The sequence below is a fragment of the Paecilomyces variotii genome (assembly GCF_004022145.1).
Source record: "Paecilomyces variotii strain CBS 101075 chromosome Unknown C8Q69scaffold_1, whole genome shotgun sequence".
NCBI classification, from domain to species: Eukaryota; Fungi; Ascomycota; class Eurotiomycetes; order Eurotiales; family Thermoascaceae; genus Paecilomyces; species Paecilomyces variotii.
In genome coordinates this window covers 2453367-2467749 of record NW_021167140.1, presented here as the reverse complement: position 1 = coordinate 2467749, position 14383 = coordinate 2453367, and the positions used below count along the sequence as shown (strand labels likewise).

Genomic DNA, 14383 nt, shown 5'->3' with positions numbered 1-14383 from the left:
GGCATCAGCAGAACATCTACATAGTCATATACGCTTAGCAGAAGACCATAATCGCTGAATCTTCAAAGAAGATTATAACACACTAGAGGGGAACGAGGCGTCGCAAAACCTGCAGCAACGTGTCTCGGTTTATGTCGGCCAAGATCGACCAACGGAAAGATGGATGATGAGGAATACGACGATGGTGAGAGTCGAAAACGGAACAACTGCCATGAGAGATTCTCGCACTTGTTTCGACGTATGCCAAAGGCTTGGGCAGAAGGCCAGCTCTGGACTTGGTGCGAAATGTGTTAGATGAGCAGAATGCTGATTTGCTCGTAGAGTTTCGTTGAGGACACATATATCGCCTTCGGAGATAAGTGTATAGGCTTAGATGACAATGCCCGGCCGCGAAGAGTGGTTGGTAGTCGGTCTGCGACCATCCCGCTTGCCCTGCACGATAGTGGTCCAGTCTTCCCATTCTTTAGAAATCTCAGTAAGGACATTCCCCATGACGACTGCTGATGCCATGAGGCCGTGGCCTTCGCCCTCGAGCACGCGCACTTCGCATCTTCGCATTGTCTTCCCCAGCCACCTCACATTATCCACGGGTACACGAGTATCCCTGCTTCCATGATGGATGACTACTGCTCGAGTAATATCAACGTAACGAAAGCCAATCGGCTGGTTGCGCTCTAGGCAGACCAATAGATCAACGGCTGGGTTAGCGTTCGTTGTTGCCAACTCCCAAATCTTGTAGGTCAACTTATTGTCGTAGTCAGACTGGCGCTCGCGGTCATCTGTGGCCGACATAGTCACAGTGCCCTGGCCATTTGCATCAGGAGAACCAAGAACACCTGTCGACGACTGTGCGGCTCCCGCATCTTTATCTGGCCCCCCTTGCGTTAACGTCTTACTTGAAGAAGCTTCTGCTGCCACAGGTCCCGGGGTATCCTTGACGGCAGCCTTCCGCTTGGATCGACGAGGTGACTTAGGCAAACTTGTTGTGATGCTTGTACTGGTAGCGCTCATAAAACTCGAGTTGGCAACCTTGAGAATAGGAGTTGGTAGGGCACGTAGTATCCTCTGTGAGTAGGGGACTGCGTTGCTAGGAGCCGGTTCCTTGTGAGCTCCGATAGCCGATAGCTGCGAAGGAGGGATCCAGGGACCCAGAAGATGCAGGCGACCGCGAATGTGTTGTGGCATCCGCAGGGCCGTAGCCAATGCGTAGATAGCACCAGCAGAATGCGCAAGGATAGAGAACTTTGTCACCTTCAGATAATTACAGACAATCGCAACGTCGTCTATACGTATATTAGAAACACGCTTTTCGACCAATTTTGATGAGATACGGTACTTACCCGGCCAGCCCAGGGGAGTCCCATCCGGACAGGGCTCACTCTCTCCAACACCAGGACGATCAAGCGTGACCAGCCGCAGCTTCAGAGTTCTTGCGAGTTCATCATAGAAGGCCATCAGATACCTCGTAAGCCCCATTCCCAAGCAGCAGACGACAACATAGCCCTTCGGGTCTCCAACGTCAGAGAAAGCTATTACGCGACCTGTGGTCGGATGAGCCACCCTCCGCGTCAGTCTTGGAGAATCAATATACGCCTCCACCGCGAGGTCAATCGAATCCGCACTGGACGGGCGTTCGTCGGACATGGAGAGTCGTCTCTGAGATAGCCGTCCGGAGGGGGTGCGTTTGTGTTGCTTGGCACCTGAGACTGGGGAGAACTCTGCTGAGCGGTGCGAATGACTCCTATCCAGACGAGAGGACTTATCAAACGACTTTTTCCCCAGTATGGGCTGTAGGTCTGTTGTCTTTGATGCAAGAGGACCGCTGTTGCGCTTCATAGATTTGCTGCTTGTCCCGGTCAGGACCGCTGGGGCAGGCGCGCTTTCATCCTGGAAATCGAAACCGCTCTCCTCCACCTTGTGCAAGAGACTGTCACCACTATACGATGACCGCTTCGGACGTGTCTCGCTGGACATCCGCGATGCTTGAGGCCGTGACGCTGAGTGTGAACGCCTAGGCTTTGAAGGAGTATCATCGATCTCAAGCTCTGATTTGATCTTTTTCTGCTGTTCTTTCAGTTGTTGAATTCTTTTTGTCACTTGCTCTGCTTCGTTACTGGCTTCAGCAATACCGCCCTCAATCTTTAGGTCCTTGCTCCCGGTAGATGAATAGCGGGTATGACGAGGTCTACGCTTCTTGTTTGAGGTACCACCATAGCTATGTCGTAACGAGGATTCACGCGTAGGGATCAATCTCCCGCTTCCTATACCGCCGGGTCCGGCCGCTGGCGTATCTAGAGGCAGCGATGAAACCCTGTGTCTGTCGGACGACCCTCTGCTGTCTTTCGTTCGCATTCCTATATCGCCGTCATCTGCGATCTCCTCTGTGAGATCTGCCATGGAACGAATTGAATGTAAGCTTGCTCTGCTTCGGGGCATTTTAAGCTTCAGGCTATCGTTCTGGCTGGACGTCTTCTTCAATCGATCAGATTCCTTATCTTGCAGAAATTCTCGGGATGCTCTCTTCAGCAATCCCAACTGGCCCTTAAGGCTCCTTCGTCCTCCGGAACTGGAAGATGCGATGCTATTTGCAGTGGATACTCGGGGACCGGGTTCCGTCGAGATCATGCCAAATCCAGAGAATTCGTCATAGGCTGCCGTCGATGGAGTACACGATCCGACAGAGCTGGGTCTCAATGGCGGCGCCTCTTGTCCTGAATTATTTTTGGGCTTGGATGACGAGGGAGGAGGTGCCATACGAACGACTGGTGCAATGGCCGCATCGTCAGGATGCAGGAACGGGTTATCGTTATTCTCTTCCAGGACCTTGTATGCACCATAGTCCATGCCAAACCCATGTTCATTCGACGCCTTCGACTTCGAACGACCGCTCTGCGGGCGGCCCCGCGAGCTTTCCGATTGCGGCGAATTGGGCAATGGCTGTCCTAGGTGGTCATCGATGTTGGGAAAGCTATCGAAAAGACTCTGCGCGGGGGCTGAGATAGCCGACAGCGACGATATCAACGAGGAGATGACCTCAGGAGAGGCTGGAGGCACATTGGCACGGTCTGCCGACTGAGGTGCCGGAGCGCTCGTCGACGGGGAGGGGAGGGACTTGCGATGTCGCGACGGATGTGTATCTGGTGCCAAAGACTCATCCAGCGCGTCCATCTTGTTGGGTAATAAAGGCCGGACCGACTGAGAGTAGTATTGGGCGAGGGGGCCGCCGTTCACAACCGGAACTGCAACAGAGAAATCACACAAGGAAAATCTATGAGGATCGCATGGTTTCTTCCAAACCGCCACATCCAGGTCTGGGGAAACGCAACCTGGGATGGCCTATGAACGTCCAGAACGACGCTTGTCGGCCCCTTTTCCGTTTCTAATGTCCCTTGCAGACGCCCAGGGGTGAAGCAAAGTGACGCGGTCGAAAGTCGCCGCGCGAACGGCGCCGACAAGGGCCAAAGAAAAACAGGAAGAGCCTGGGAGAAAGGGAGGCGCGGGGTCTAAATGTGATGTGAAAACGGACGTCTCCAGAATCACCACGGGAGGAAAGGCGGCGCAGATTATTGGAATCCTCGAAGAGGGTTCTAGCGCTTCAATAATAATAATGATGTCGTCGAGCGGTCGATATGAAGCTTTGATACTGTAGCGCGCGCAAGCCGGGGGGGGACTGGCAATACTTTTTTTCGGCGTTGATAAATTAGTTCTAGACAACGACCAGTAGTAACGGGAGGTTGGGTACAGGAGACTAAGACCACGAGATGACGGTTAGATAGTCCGAGCTTCGAACTCTCAGGAGAAAGGAGGCATAAATGACCATATTACCCTCCTGGCCCTCTAGCCTGTAGCAGACTAGATCGCAGCACTGGCGGCTCAGGTTCGTTTAAGACGAACTCCTAATGAAGTCTCACAGGAAACTTGGTGGGGACATCGGGGAGACAACAGGAGAACCAGCAACGTATGGGCTGCCATTTGTTGGACAATCGGCATTATTATTATTATTTTCTTGAACCCTCGCTTGAACCGTTGAACCCACTCTAAGCTCAGGGTCTATGGACTCCACAGCATCACACATCCTAAGCAACTGACCGCACGCCACCACGACTACTCTACTTGATATACTACAAGCGAGAGATTTGGCCTGGAATGGCTATTACATCTACCGCCTGTGCTCTGCCTTGCCCTTTTTCCTTAATTCATGTGAACTCTACTCCTATGTGCGAACGATATAACCATATCTGCTGTGGTGAAGAAGACAAGATTTCAGGGGGTCAACAGGGCTAATTTAGTTGCCGCTATGGAAGATCTATCGAAATTGTTGATAGGCTGAACCTTGCACATACTTCGCGAAGATGGATCTCGTTGATTTGCTCATGTTTGTCCAGGTCAAGGGCGACGCTGCGAGCTGCAACATCACAAGACGGTCGGATCTACGTATCTTTCTCACCTGTCATAATCTCTACAAGTCGACTACTTATCCCGCTCTCTTACCTTCGACGCCACCTATGTACAGACCCTTATGCAGGCAGCAGAAACGAGCATCGGCCTTTTTTGACTACTGCGTCCTCCAGAGTTGCCTTATCCCTCACAGCACGTGTGCTCATACACCGATAATTCTCTGGGTCCCTTGGCTACGTCGGACCGACCATTGATGTCTTTGCTTCAACGATGAAATCCAATCATTATCTGAAAGGAAGCACCTTGGTGGACCCTAAGCCTTCTCTGCGCAGCATTGACCAGGACACCCAAGCTGTATAACCTTATCAGGGAAAGAGAGAGGATCGTTCGCAGGTCATATCGATACTTGTAGGGATCTATGCTCCAGTGTATGGTCCCAAATATCTACAGGGATTGCCAGACATGTGGAGTCGGAAGTAACGGAAAGGCTGGTCAGACGAGTTTCATGCACGCTTAGAGATATCATCCTCACTACTGTGATTGCGCAGATCATGGAAGAGGTCAACTACCGCAGTAAGGTCAACTAATATGCATGATCAGGCAGGCAGACGATTCGAGTGCGAGAATAAGAGCAAGGTCCCTCTCCCCAAAGTATAATTCAAGGACGAATAGCTTTCGCTTTGTCAAGGAGGCAACAATATCGTTCGCTTTCACTATCTGTCGAGAATGGATTGCAGTTCTCTGGCGTGGTTATAGGATCTTCAGTGTGCAGGCTGCATGGACAGGTGCTTCGAATCAGGACATCCCGAATATCTGCAGATGGAGACTTTCCCAGTTATGTTCGTACATAGCGAGATAATATAAACGCAAAGTGGCGTACCAGGACGCTTGGAATGACTAGCTAGGAGTTCTCCTATTGGATTATGACAAATTAATCCCTTCTATCTTGCCCAAACTCCAACGCACGCTGTATAAATTCGAATATACCATTATGTATTTCTACTACGCTAATGGGCCTCGTTGCTTATGCACGTTTTATGATCATGTATTTACGAGTGCAAATTGTCCTTCGAGTGGGAGACTTGACTAAGTCGAGTGAATAACTAATGCCCCCATAAACTCATAAATCTGAGTTGTTCCTGCAGCCCATTGCGCATATGTTGACACTACTATATTTAATCGAAGGTGCCCCGCGCGGAAATTATTGTCGGAAGCATCTTCACATCAACATATAATGTGTTACGTTGAGAAACCTTGTATCGAGAAGAACCTGACTTAGATGTGCATAAGTAAGCGCTTTAATTACCAGTCAGCTGTAGTGCCTTTTGGTTTCCCATATCAAACTACTCGTGTCAAGCGCAAACGAGAGCTCTCTGACGCTTGACGGAAGTCCCGCTGATGAAAGGCTTGGCATCGCCTCGGTTCGGCGTCAAGGTGTCTAAACATGCCAGAACGACTACTAAGTTCGCAGGCCATTTATATGAACACCTACAGGTCTCAGCCCATTAGCTGGACATTCTGCCATTTCTTTTGCTCGGCCACTACACAACAACAGGACCCTTGTTTGGGCCCAGGCCCATCTCGCGCCGTTTAGACATGCGATGACTTGGGCTCGTGGAAGCAGCCACAGTCCGCAATGGACGCCTATCCCGAAGATTACATCGCGCACAACCTTCCCTACGTGCTACTCTGCGGCCTAGATGCTGATCCCGAAGAACCCACAGAGAGCTCCGATGTGCAATACCCATATCTTTTCACAAAGGGGACTAAGATCTCCTCGGATCTCCCTCCTGTGAGCGGACCAGTCGCGGAGGAGTTACGAAAGGTGTTTCTCGAGGAAGATGCGTCGGAGGCGCCATGGAACTCACTGAATGACATTAGGAGGTCCGGTGGGATACGACTTAAAGTGAAAAGCATTGGACGGGTAGGTTAGCAGCTTCTCAAGGCAGTACTCAGTTGGCACAATTGCTCCGCACTACAAGTGGCCGGTAGTCGAAGAACGCCGGCGGTGTTGAATTCCACCACATCTGAGATTACTAGCAATTGGACCTTATTCAATAAAGCGCTTCAGGCAAACCGCATGATAACAGTTGAATCATAGAGCTAATTCGTTGTGCACAGTCATACAGATTGCCTCCGCGGAAGGCTGATCCTCCGTCATCCTCTCCCCCAACCAGTCCACCAGGAGCTCGAAGCGATAATACATCTTCTGGAGTCGTCTTGCATTCCCCAATCTCACCATTGACTCCTAGCTCGCCTGTCTTCCCAGATGGACTGCTTACGCCATTATGGGTCACGAAACATCAGAACCTCATACCCGCTGTCACCATCAACTTCTTCTCTTTCACCTCGGACCCGAACTTGAGCACCCTCCGCGACAACCAGCTTAAAACTGAGATAAATACTCTGAAGAAGGACTGGGTTGCCTCCGGCTGTAAAACCCGCTTTGTGGTTGTTCTGTTGTCCGAAGAGGGCGAGAGCAGCTACGTAGTCGATACTGAGGAGCGGGTGGCTAGCATTCGAAAAGCGACGAACCTGGATCCGAGGTCGATACATGTTTTACCGTCGGATTTGACGCCTCTCGAAACAAAAGAGTTTGCCAGGTCACTGCTCTCTTCTCTACAACCGACAATCGTCGAGTACTACCGTGATCTCTCAAAACATGCACGGCGAAAGCGGAATCGAGGCAGTATCCCGCCGCCAACTGCGCCTCCTACAACTGGTACCTCTCAAACTTTATCCTTTCAGGGCTGGAATGTGCGGTATGAATTTAAATTGGGGATATTGGCCGAATTCCGTCAGGAGATGGATGCCGCTTGTCGAAACTACGAAAGCGCATATGAGACTCTTTTTGGACAAGAAGTGTTCGAAACAATTGCCGGCTGGAATCCGAGGTTCAACGAAGCGCGTCTTCTTGGAGATGTCCTAGCGTTGCGTATTCTGCGGTGCTTGCTCTGGAATGGTCAGCATACTGTGGCGGTACGGTCATGGGTCGCCCACAAGCATCGCACGCGGGACATCGTCAACCGTCGAGGCAAGGGGACAAAGAATTACGGATGGCAAGCGTGGGAAGCTAGATGGGCCATGGTAATGGCGCAACTTATACGACGAGCTGAGATACCCGAACTAGCTTTCCCACCCCCAGTTGAGGATCTGTCTAGCTTCACGGGCGGTATATTCATCCCCGTGGAGAAGACAGTGCCCGAGGGCGAAAGGATAATGCCGTGGCAGCTCCTTCACCATGAGGGTTACTGGATACATCAATCGGCCCGACACTCCATACGTCGGCGCATATTAGCGAACCAAATCCCAGCGGAGGACCGAATTCCGCCTGGACAGTCTCCTGCTTCTCAAATTGCAAACAAGAGTCACTTATATGACACCTACCTAGTACCGGAGCCGCATGTCGAAGCCGGTCAGCCTGGGAAGCCAGGCTTCGACCACTGTCGTCTGATTGTTGACGCCTTAAAATCAGCCATGGAGGAATTTTCTAAAAGAGGACAGATAAGAAAGGTAGAACAAATCAGTCTAGAGATGGCGAAGGAATATATGAAAGCTGGTTCTTGGTCAGAAGCGATGCAGATACTCCAGCCGCTGTGGCCACAACTTAGCTGGCGATCTGCTGGCTGGTGGCAGCTTATGGAAGAATTTGGCTGGGCATTGCGGGAGTGTGCTTTGCAGCTTAAGGACAGTGAATCTCTATTACGGGTGCATTGGGAGCTACTAAATGATGGTGCGCAAACCTGCCTTGTCATGGCTGTGCCTTTTGTTGGTCTGACATATCACAGTATTTTCTCGGCGACCTGACTGGGACTATAATCTTCACAAGAGTCTTGACAGCTTCCCGCAGGAACGGCCCAAACCAGCTGTTGCACTCAGATCGGAGGATGTTGTCTCATGCCGTGAGTATCCATCAGTTCTTCTGGCCAGGATTTGCAGGCGCTCATTTACTTTAGTTACTGCTTCACTCGTCTTCGAACGTCCACATGGCAATGTCGGAGAACCCTTGCGACTACAGCTGGCTATCACATCCCGCGCACAACCAGAATCTACTCCCATCCGTCTCTCAGAAGTAAAAGTTGTATTCGAGGGCGGCCTGCGTCCGATCAAGCTATTGTCTGATGAGAGCGCATCAGGGAGCTCTACAGAACGTGTCTTAATACTTCCTGTGACTTTGCGCGACTCGGTGACGTCGACCGATTCTTCTGTGCTACAATCCCCTACGAACTCCCTGGCGTCGGTGACTGGAACAACAGACCTTTCATTCCAACCTTGTCAAACAAAGGCCTTTGATTTGACGTCTATTCCTCGAGAGGCAGGCGAGGCTAGGATCGCTTCAATCACTCTTATGATTGAGGAGGAGAAATTCGACCTGGCGTATTCTATCACTGACCAGAGCCAGCCAGAATCGTTCTGGTGGCAGGATACAGTAAAAGGCCCGATTCGAAGGAGAATTGGCAAGGATCGCGACACCCATGCGTGCAAGATCCTACCTAAGCCACCCAAAATCCGCCTTGCAATTCCTAATCTCAGAGAAGCGTACTATACTAATGAACGAGTGGCTCTCGACATTTCAATTCAGAACGAGGAAGATGAAACGGCAGACTTATCTATAGATGTGAGGCTTTTTGGGCATCAAGAGTCAGTAGCCAAGCTCGCTTGGGCTGATGAAGAGGCCCATCCCGAGAGTCCTGAGGGAGATGCGGCCGACGGCTCACCGATGGGAAGAGCTCGTCATTCTTTGAGACGCTCAATTGGCACGATGGAAAGTGCCTCCACGCAGAATCTTTCATTGGTGCTTTCCGACACAACCGACGCATTTGACTATGAGCTTGAGCTATCAGTGCTCTATCATCTCGTCTCGGATCCGGAAACACCGATATCTAAGACCTTGACTGTGGATCTCTCTTTCATCAGGCCGTTTGAGGCGAACTACGAGTTCCTCCCTCGTCTTCATCCGCAACCGTGGCCTAACTTTTTCCGCGTTGATGAAGAGTCCGGGGAGGAATCTACAAGTAGCCCTCCCAATGGTCTTCAGCAGAAATGGTGTCTGAATTCAAAGTTGGTCTCATTCGCTCCTGAACCCCTTGTTGTCGAGAAGGTGGCTTTAGTCCTACTTGGAATAAGTGGAGGGGCGAATTGCGAGATCAGTTCTGAGACTTTGCTTAGCCCTGAAGCGCCGGTGATCGCTCTTGAAGAGCTGCGCGAATCGGAATTCGTCCTTAATATACAGAAATTGAGCCTGGAGGACCGACGCTCAGTATCATTGAACCTGGCCTTGGAAATCCAATGGCGACGTGCGAGTTCTGAAGATAATTCTGAATCTTCGACTACTCTTTCCGCAACCACCCCTCTGGCCATTCCGCGTTTTCTCGTGCCGATAGGGGAGCCTCGTATCCTGGCTTCTGTCATCTCTTCAGAGACAATTCCGGGATTCATTCATCTTGACTACACTCTGGAGAACCCCTCATTGCATTTCCTCACTTTCAGTTTGACAATGGAGGTCAGTGACCAGTTCGCATTCAGCGGGCCGAAGTCGACCACCGTTCAGCTCGTCCCTCTCAGCAGGCACACGATACGCTACAATCTCTTGGCCTCCAAGCGGGGTCAATGGATCCAGCCACAGCTGGTTGTAATAGACACGTACTTCAACAAGACCCTCAGGATTCTTCCAACTGAGGGAATGCGGTCTGACAAGAGAGGCATTCTTGTTTGGGTTGATGCTGATGAATGAATGAATAGCTCTGGTTCTTTTGTTCCATGTGTGACGATGATGAGGAAAGAATACTGGGCATGACTCGAGTATAGATGTTGTATGGTAAACCACGGTGCAATGGATCAGTTAGTCCATAATAGACTCTTCAATACAGATATTCAAACGCATTGTCTCGTTAAATTTATCTAGTTCTTAAACGGCAGTAATTGATTTCTTGATCACGTGTCTGAGCCTTTGATTGCAGGCAGTCGCCCAAAACAGCTTAGCGGCGCCGATCGCTGCCCGCAGCCGGAGCAGCAACGCGATATCCGTCAGGCGGAGAAGAGTGATTGATTCTATTCAAGATCAAGCTCTCGATTCATGGAGCAAAACTTCCCCTTCTTCAATGAGACACCCTGATCCATGACCGCGGATAGCCTGCGACATTGAATCGCATTTTTCTTTTTTCCTTTTTTCAAGTGGGGAGTTCTTGCGCTTGAATCTGCTTTCTTCGAGTGCTTCAAACCACTCGCCCGTTTATTCCTTGTTGCAGTTCTGCTAGTCGGACACCTCGTACACCTTCCTTTCACAATGGCGACGCAAGCAGCCCTGATCGCAGATACGATCATGGGCATGAAGAAGGCTCTGCGCCGGGAGAATGAGAGTGAGCTTTTCTTTGCCGCTGTCTTTGATCTCTTGAGAGAGGCTGCTGACGTCGTTGCTAGTTTCAGGACCTGACTCCCCCATCACACAGCCGACAAATCGAGGAAATAAGCTCAAGGCCAATGCGCAATATGTTCATGAAGGGGTTTTGGGATACACGAATCCACAGGCTATGTACAAGGAGGTGAGTCTTTTGGTGTCTGCTCGTGCGGGCTGGTGACAGTCTGGATCTGGGGCTGACAGTACTGATCCATTACCGACGATAGGAAATCGAGCACGCTGGCTACAGACGGTATATATTGCAACGCAATCCGCCCCGATATGATTCGGAAGGGGACGAGCTCGATGAGGACGACGTAGACTCAGAAGCCGATGCTGCTGCAGCGGAGGAAAATCCATTCGCTGAAATTGCGCTTGAACGTTGGTGACTTCGATACTCCACTGACTTGGTGAGATTTACTAACTTGGCGGGTTCCATTGTTTAGAACTTCTGTGCCCTATCAAGCATCCGTCCGAATTGCCCACTCACCCGTCGATGTCTCAGCCCTATACATCCAAGGCCCTCAAGACAATGGCTACAGCTGTTGAAAGAAAATTATGGCAGGAGCGGAACCTACTATGGCGGGCTAGGAATTTGCATCGACTGTTTTTAGGCGATAGCGCTTGGATGTCGTGTGGACAGGTCGAGACACCGGAAGACAAGTTTCTTTTCGAACCCAGGATTGTCAATGGTGGTGGGCAGAGCTCGTCTACTACCGGGCAAGAACAAAGTCGTGTAGCAACCCCACTCCAGACGGGCGTGCCTAAAGATCGTGGGGAAGCTGGCTCCCATGGCGACGGATCGCACGACGGGAGCGGGCAGGATTCGCGGCCCGCTGAACGGGATGTTAACATGACGGACGCTCCCACTGAGCTTGGTAACGATGTCGATGAGAAGGATACAAAGAAACCAAAGTCTGAGGATACCGACGCAATGGTTACGGAGGCCCCCTCGCATGGCGAAGACGCTCGTGAGGGGCCGTTCAATGAACAGGACACTGAGGATCAAAATGGCCACGAGTCGAAAGATGGGCAGGATGAACACGATGAGGCTCACGAAGGCTCCTCTCCCGAGCCGCCACGACGCATGACAACTCGTGCCCAGACAAACGCTGCTAACCCACAGCAAGGGAATGCTTCCTCAAGCGATCCTCCCTCTCCCTCTGACGACGGATCTAGCGCCCTCCCCGGCATTCATCCGCTTTTCCTCGTCCCTGAATCTATCCGTCAAGACGCCAACTTTGGCCTCCCACCAAACGAGGCTGAAGACACACGGCGACTTCTTTGGTCCTATATTCAGAAGCAAGAGGAGACGGTGCGCGGCTTTGAACACATGCTAGAGTCCTTATTGAAGGCATGCCGGATGAAAGACGAAGTGTTCGAGTGGTGCAAGGCCGAAGGACATCTCGGAGAGATGAGCGACGGCGAAGATTGGTATGACCGGGAGAAATGGGGTCTTGCGGAGGGAGAAGATCTGAAAAAAGGCGCGGACGAAGATGAAGTGGAAGCAGTCGACGAGCACAGAACAACAGGCAAAAGAGGCCGAGGACGAAGACAATGAGCCATGTCTTTGCTTTGCTCGTCACTTGATCTTTCAGCACATATCTGCTCTTTTTTTCGATTTCCTTCTTCTTCTTCTTCTTCACCGATGTGATACTCTTTCGATATCTGGGATCATATGGCGTTTATTATCTATGGACAACATCCTGCATGTGGGTTCTTTCCGTGGAACCAAACACTCTTGCCAAAGAGTAAGGGAAGACGATATCCATAAGAAGGTACCTCAACTGTTAATGGATCATTTAGTTGGGGAAGAGCGGTATCTATGTGAATATGGAGTTGGTGGCGTACTGTTTGATTTGTTATCCTTGCTTTGCTTATCTTTTGGTGCTGCACATAGGACTAGATTCGCTATGCGGGGTATGTAGTCGGGTTCAGTCTAGCCGAAGTCATTTATTTATACCTTGATAGCCAGCATAGAAGGAGAGGATAGTTCAGTTCAGTTTCAAATGAGAAATAAGCTGTGAAACAGAGGCAATAATAACATTCCATAAACTAATATTATTCAAACTAGCACACTTTTTATAAGGCCCCAGCTGGGCCTACCGTCGTCCCCTCCAGGTACAGTACGTACTGCTTATCTAAAAGAGCAATCGAGATAATATGGTGATCAAAAATACAAGTCGCATAGGGTATCCACAATTCTTTAACTCCATCGTTGAAGATGCACTCGTGATTTGTGTTGTCGCGTTCGGCCATTGGGGTTGTTTTTTTCGTTCTTAACGGGCTCCGCATCGATGTGGGCTAGCTATACTAGGCAGTATACTTGGATCTTGGGAGCCATCCTTTGCTTTGGTCCCAGTTGTGTATTGGCTTAAATTTTGAGAGATGATGTTGAAAAGCCCTCGTCAAGCCTTTCTAGACGGGATTACTGGGTCGCAGGATATTGACAAAGAGAGGTCGCTTACGAGCTCTTGCCGCCGCGAGACTTGGCCCTCTCGCGCTCGCGCTTGGCGTAGATCTCGGCCGTGAAGGGGCTATATAGTACGGATTGTGACGTCAGTTATAAAATATCCTTGACGAGGTGACTGGAGGGGTGGGGTGGGATGTTCTCGTGGAAGAGAAAGAAACTCACTCTTCCCATCTGAGGGCAATCAGGTACAGGATGAGAACTTCTGCGGTCAGAAGTAATCCTGCCACCTTGCCCTTGTACAACGCAACACCGAGGAAGCTCAGTGTGCTTCCGTAGTACATGGGAGCTCCGGAGACGTTGAACGGGAAGCCAGTGACAGGGGCGTCCATCAGAATCCCGAAGTAGTCACCCAGGTAGGTGCCGGTTACACCGAGTGCCCACATACTGGACAGGACCAGGACGTTACCAACTCCGAAGAGGACGTAGGCGAGCAGTGGTTGGTGAAGGGGAGCGTAGTAGGGCTGGTCATTCAAGGCCTCATTGTACAGGTGGTCTCGAAGGATTCCCAGACTAAAGATGGTGACTGCGAGAAAGTAGCAGCCATAGTAGGGGCTCCCGAAGATGCGAGTCAGGTAGCGCTTGTGGTACTCTGGTAGAGGTTATTTCGGGTTCACCGGGGAGAACAGTCCGGGAAACAGTTCCACCGTAGCAAGGAAGAACAAACCTGTACGTGCGACAACGCTGTTGTTTGCGGTCAGCTTCTGTCTACTTCGTTGCAGTATTATAGAATATTTGTAAGGCAGGGGAATAGCTTACTTCCAAAAGATCGGATTGAACGCAATGGCCAGTGCGGAGACTTCAGCCGAAGCGGAGACGTCAGTATGGAGAAGGATAATTCAGAGGAATTGGCTTGGGAAATGGCTAGAGGGACGTACGTTGTAGACTCTTCTGGGAGAAGTCGATGTAGTCGGTTAGGGAGGCCATGGTGCAAGCTGGTTCCTGTTCTTTCTTTGTCCCTGGAGGTGCGAGGTTGGAATTGCGGAGAAGCGGACGAAGAAGGAAAACAATAACTACCTAGGTAGTTAACTACCTAGGTAGGCTCCGTACAGTAGTAGTAGGTAATCAGTTTTACAGCCAATAATCGCCGATGACGTTGAGTCTGCTGGGTCACGGGA

At 50.7% G+C, this 14383-nt stretch overlaps 4 protein-coding genes across 4 annotated transcripts; 2 read left to right on the top strand and 2 right to left on the bottom strand.

The window, feature by feature from the left end:
• Positions 1–369: 369 nt before the first annotated feature.
• On the bottom strand, positions 370–3168 carry C8Q69DRAFT_396441 (hypothetical protein; the record flags this gene model as incomplete). The annotated part of the gene is made up of 2 exons (XM_028627739.1): positions 370–1283; positions 1341–3168. The coding sequence occupies 2 exons, from the start codon at positions 3166–3168 to the stop codon at positions 370–372; spliced, it is 2742 nt and encodes a 913-aa protein (XP_028489304.1).
• A 2509-nt stretch (positions 3169–5677) lies between these two features.
• On the top strand, positions 5678–10280 carry C8Q69DRAFT_411661 (Gryzun, putative trafficking through golgi-domain-containing protein). Its single transcript, XM_028628310.1, has 4 exons — positions 5678–6322; positions 6520–8131; positions 8187–8300; positions 8355–10280. Exons 1-4 carry the CDS (start codon positions 6035–6037, stop codon positions 10130–10132), a joined length of 3792 nt encoding a protein of 1263 aa, XP_028489303.1. The 5' UTR covers positions 5678–6034; the 3' UTR covers positions 10133–10280.
• A 31-nt stretch (positions 10281–10311) lies between these two features.
• On the top strand, positions 10312–12832 carry C8Q69DRAFT_451929 (RXT2-like protein). The gene is made up of 4 exons (XM_028629531.1): positions 10312–10757; positions 10819–10940; positions 11023–11176; positions 11242–12832. The coding sequence occupies exons 1-4, from the start codon at positions 10685–10687 to the stop codon at positions 12354–12356; spliced, it is 1464 nt and encodes a 487-aa protein (XP_028489302.1). The 5' UTR covers positions 10312–10684; the 3' UTR covers positions 12357–12832.
• Positions 12833–14304, bottom strand: C8Q69DRAFT_451927 (phospholipid methyltransferase). The gene is made up of 5 exons (XM_028629530.1): positions 14144–14304; positions 14025–14064; positions 13933–13949; positions 13431–13857; positions 12833–13332 (listed from the first exon to the last, which is right to left on the bottom strand). Exons 1-5 carry the CDS (start codon positions 14190–14192, stop codon positions 13260–13262), a joined length of 606 nt encoding a protein of 201 aa, XP_028489301.1. The 5' UTR covers positions 14193–14304; the 3' UTR covers positions 12833–13259.
• Between the last annotated feature and the right edge of the window lie 79 nt (positions 14305–14383).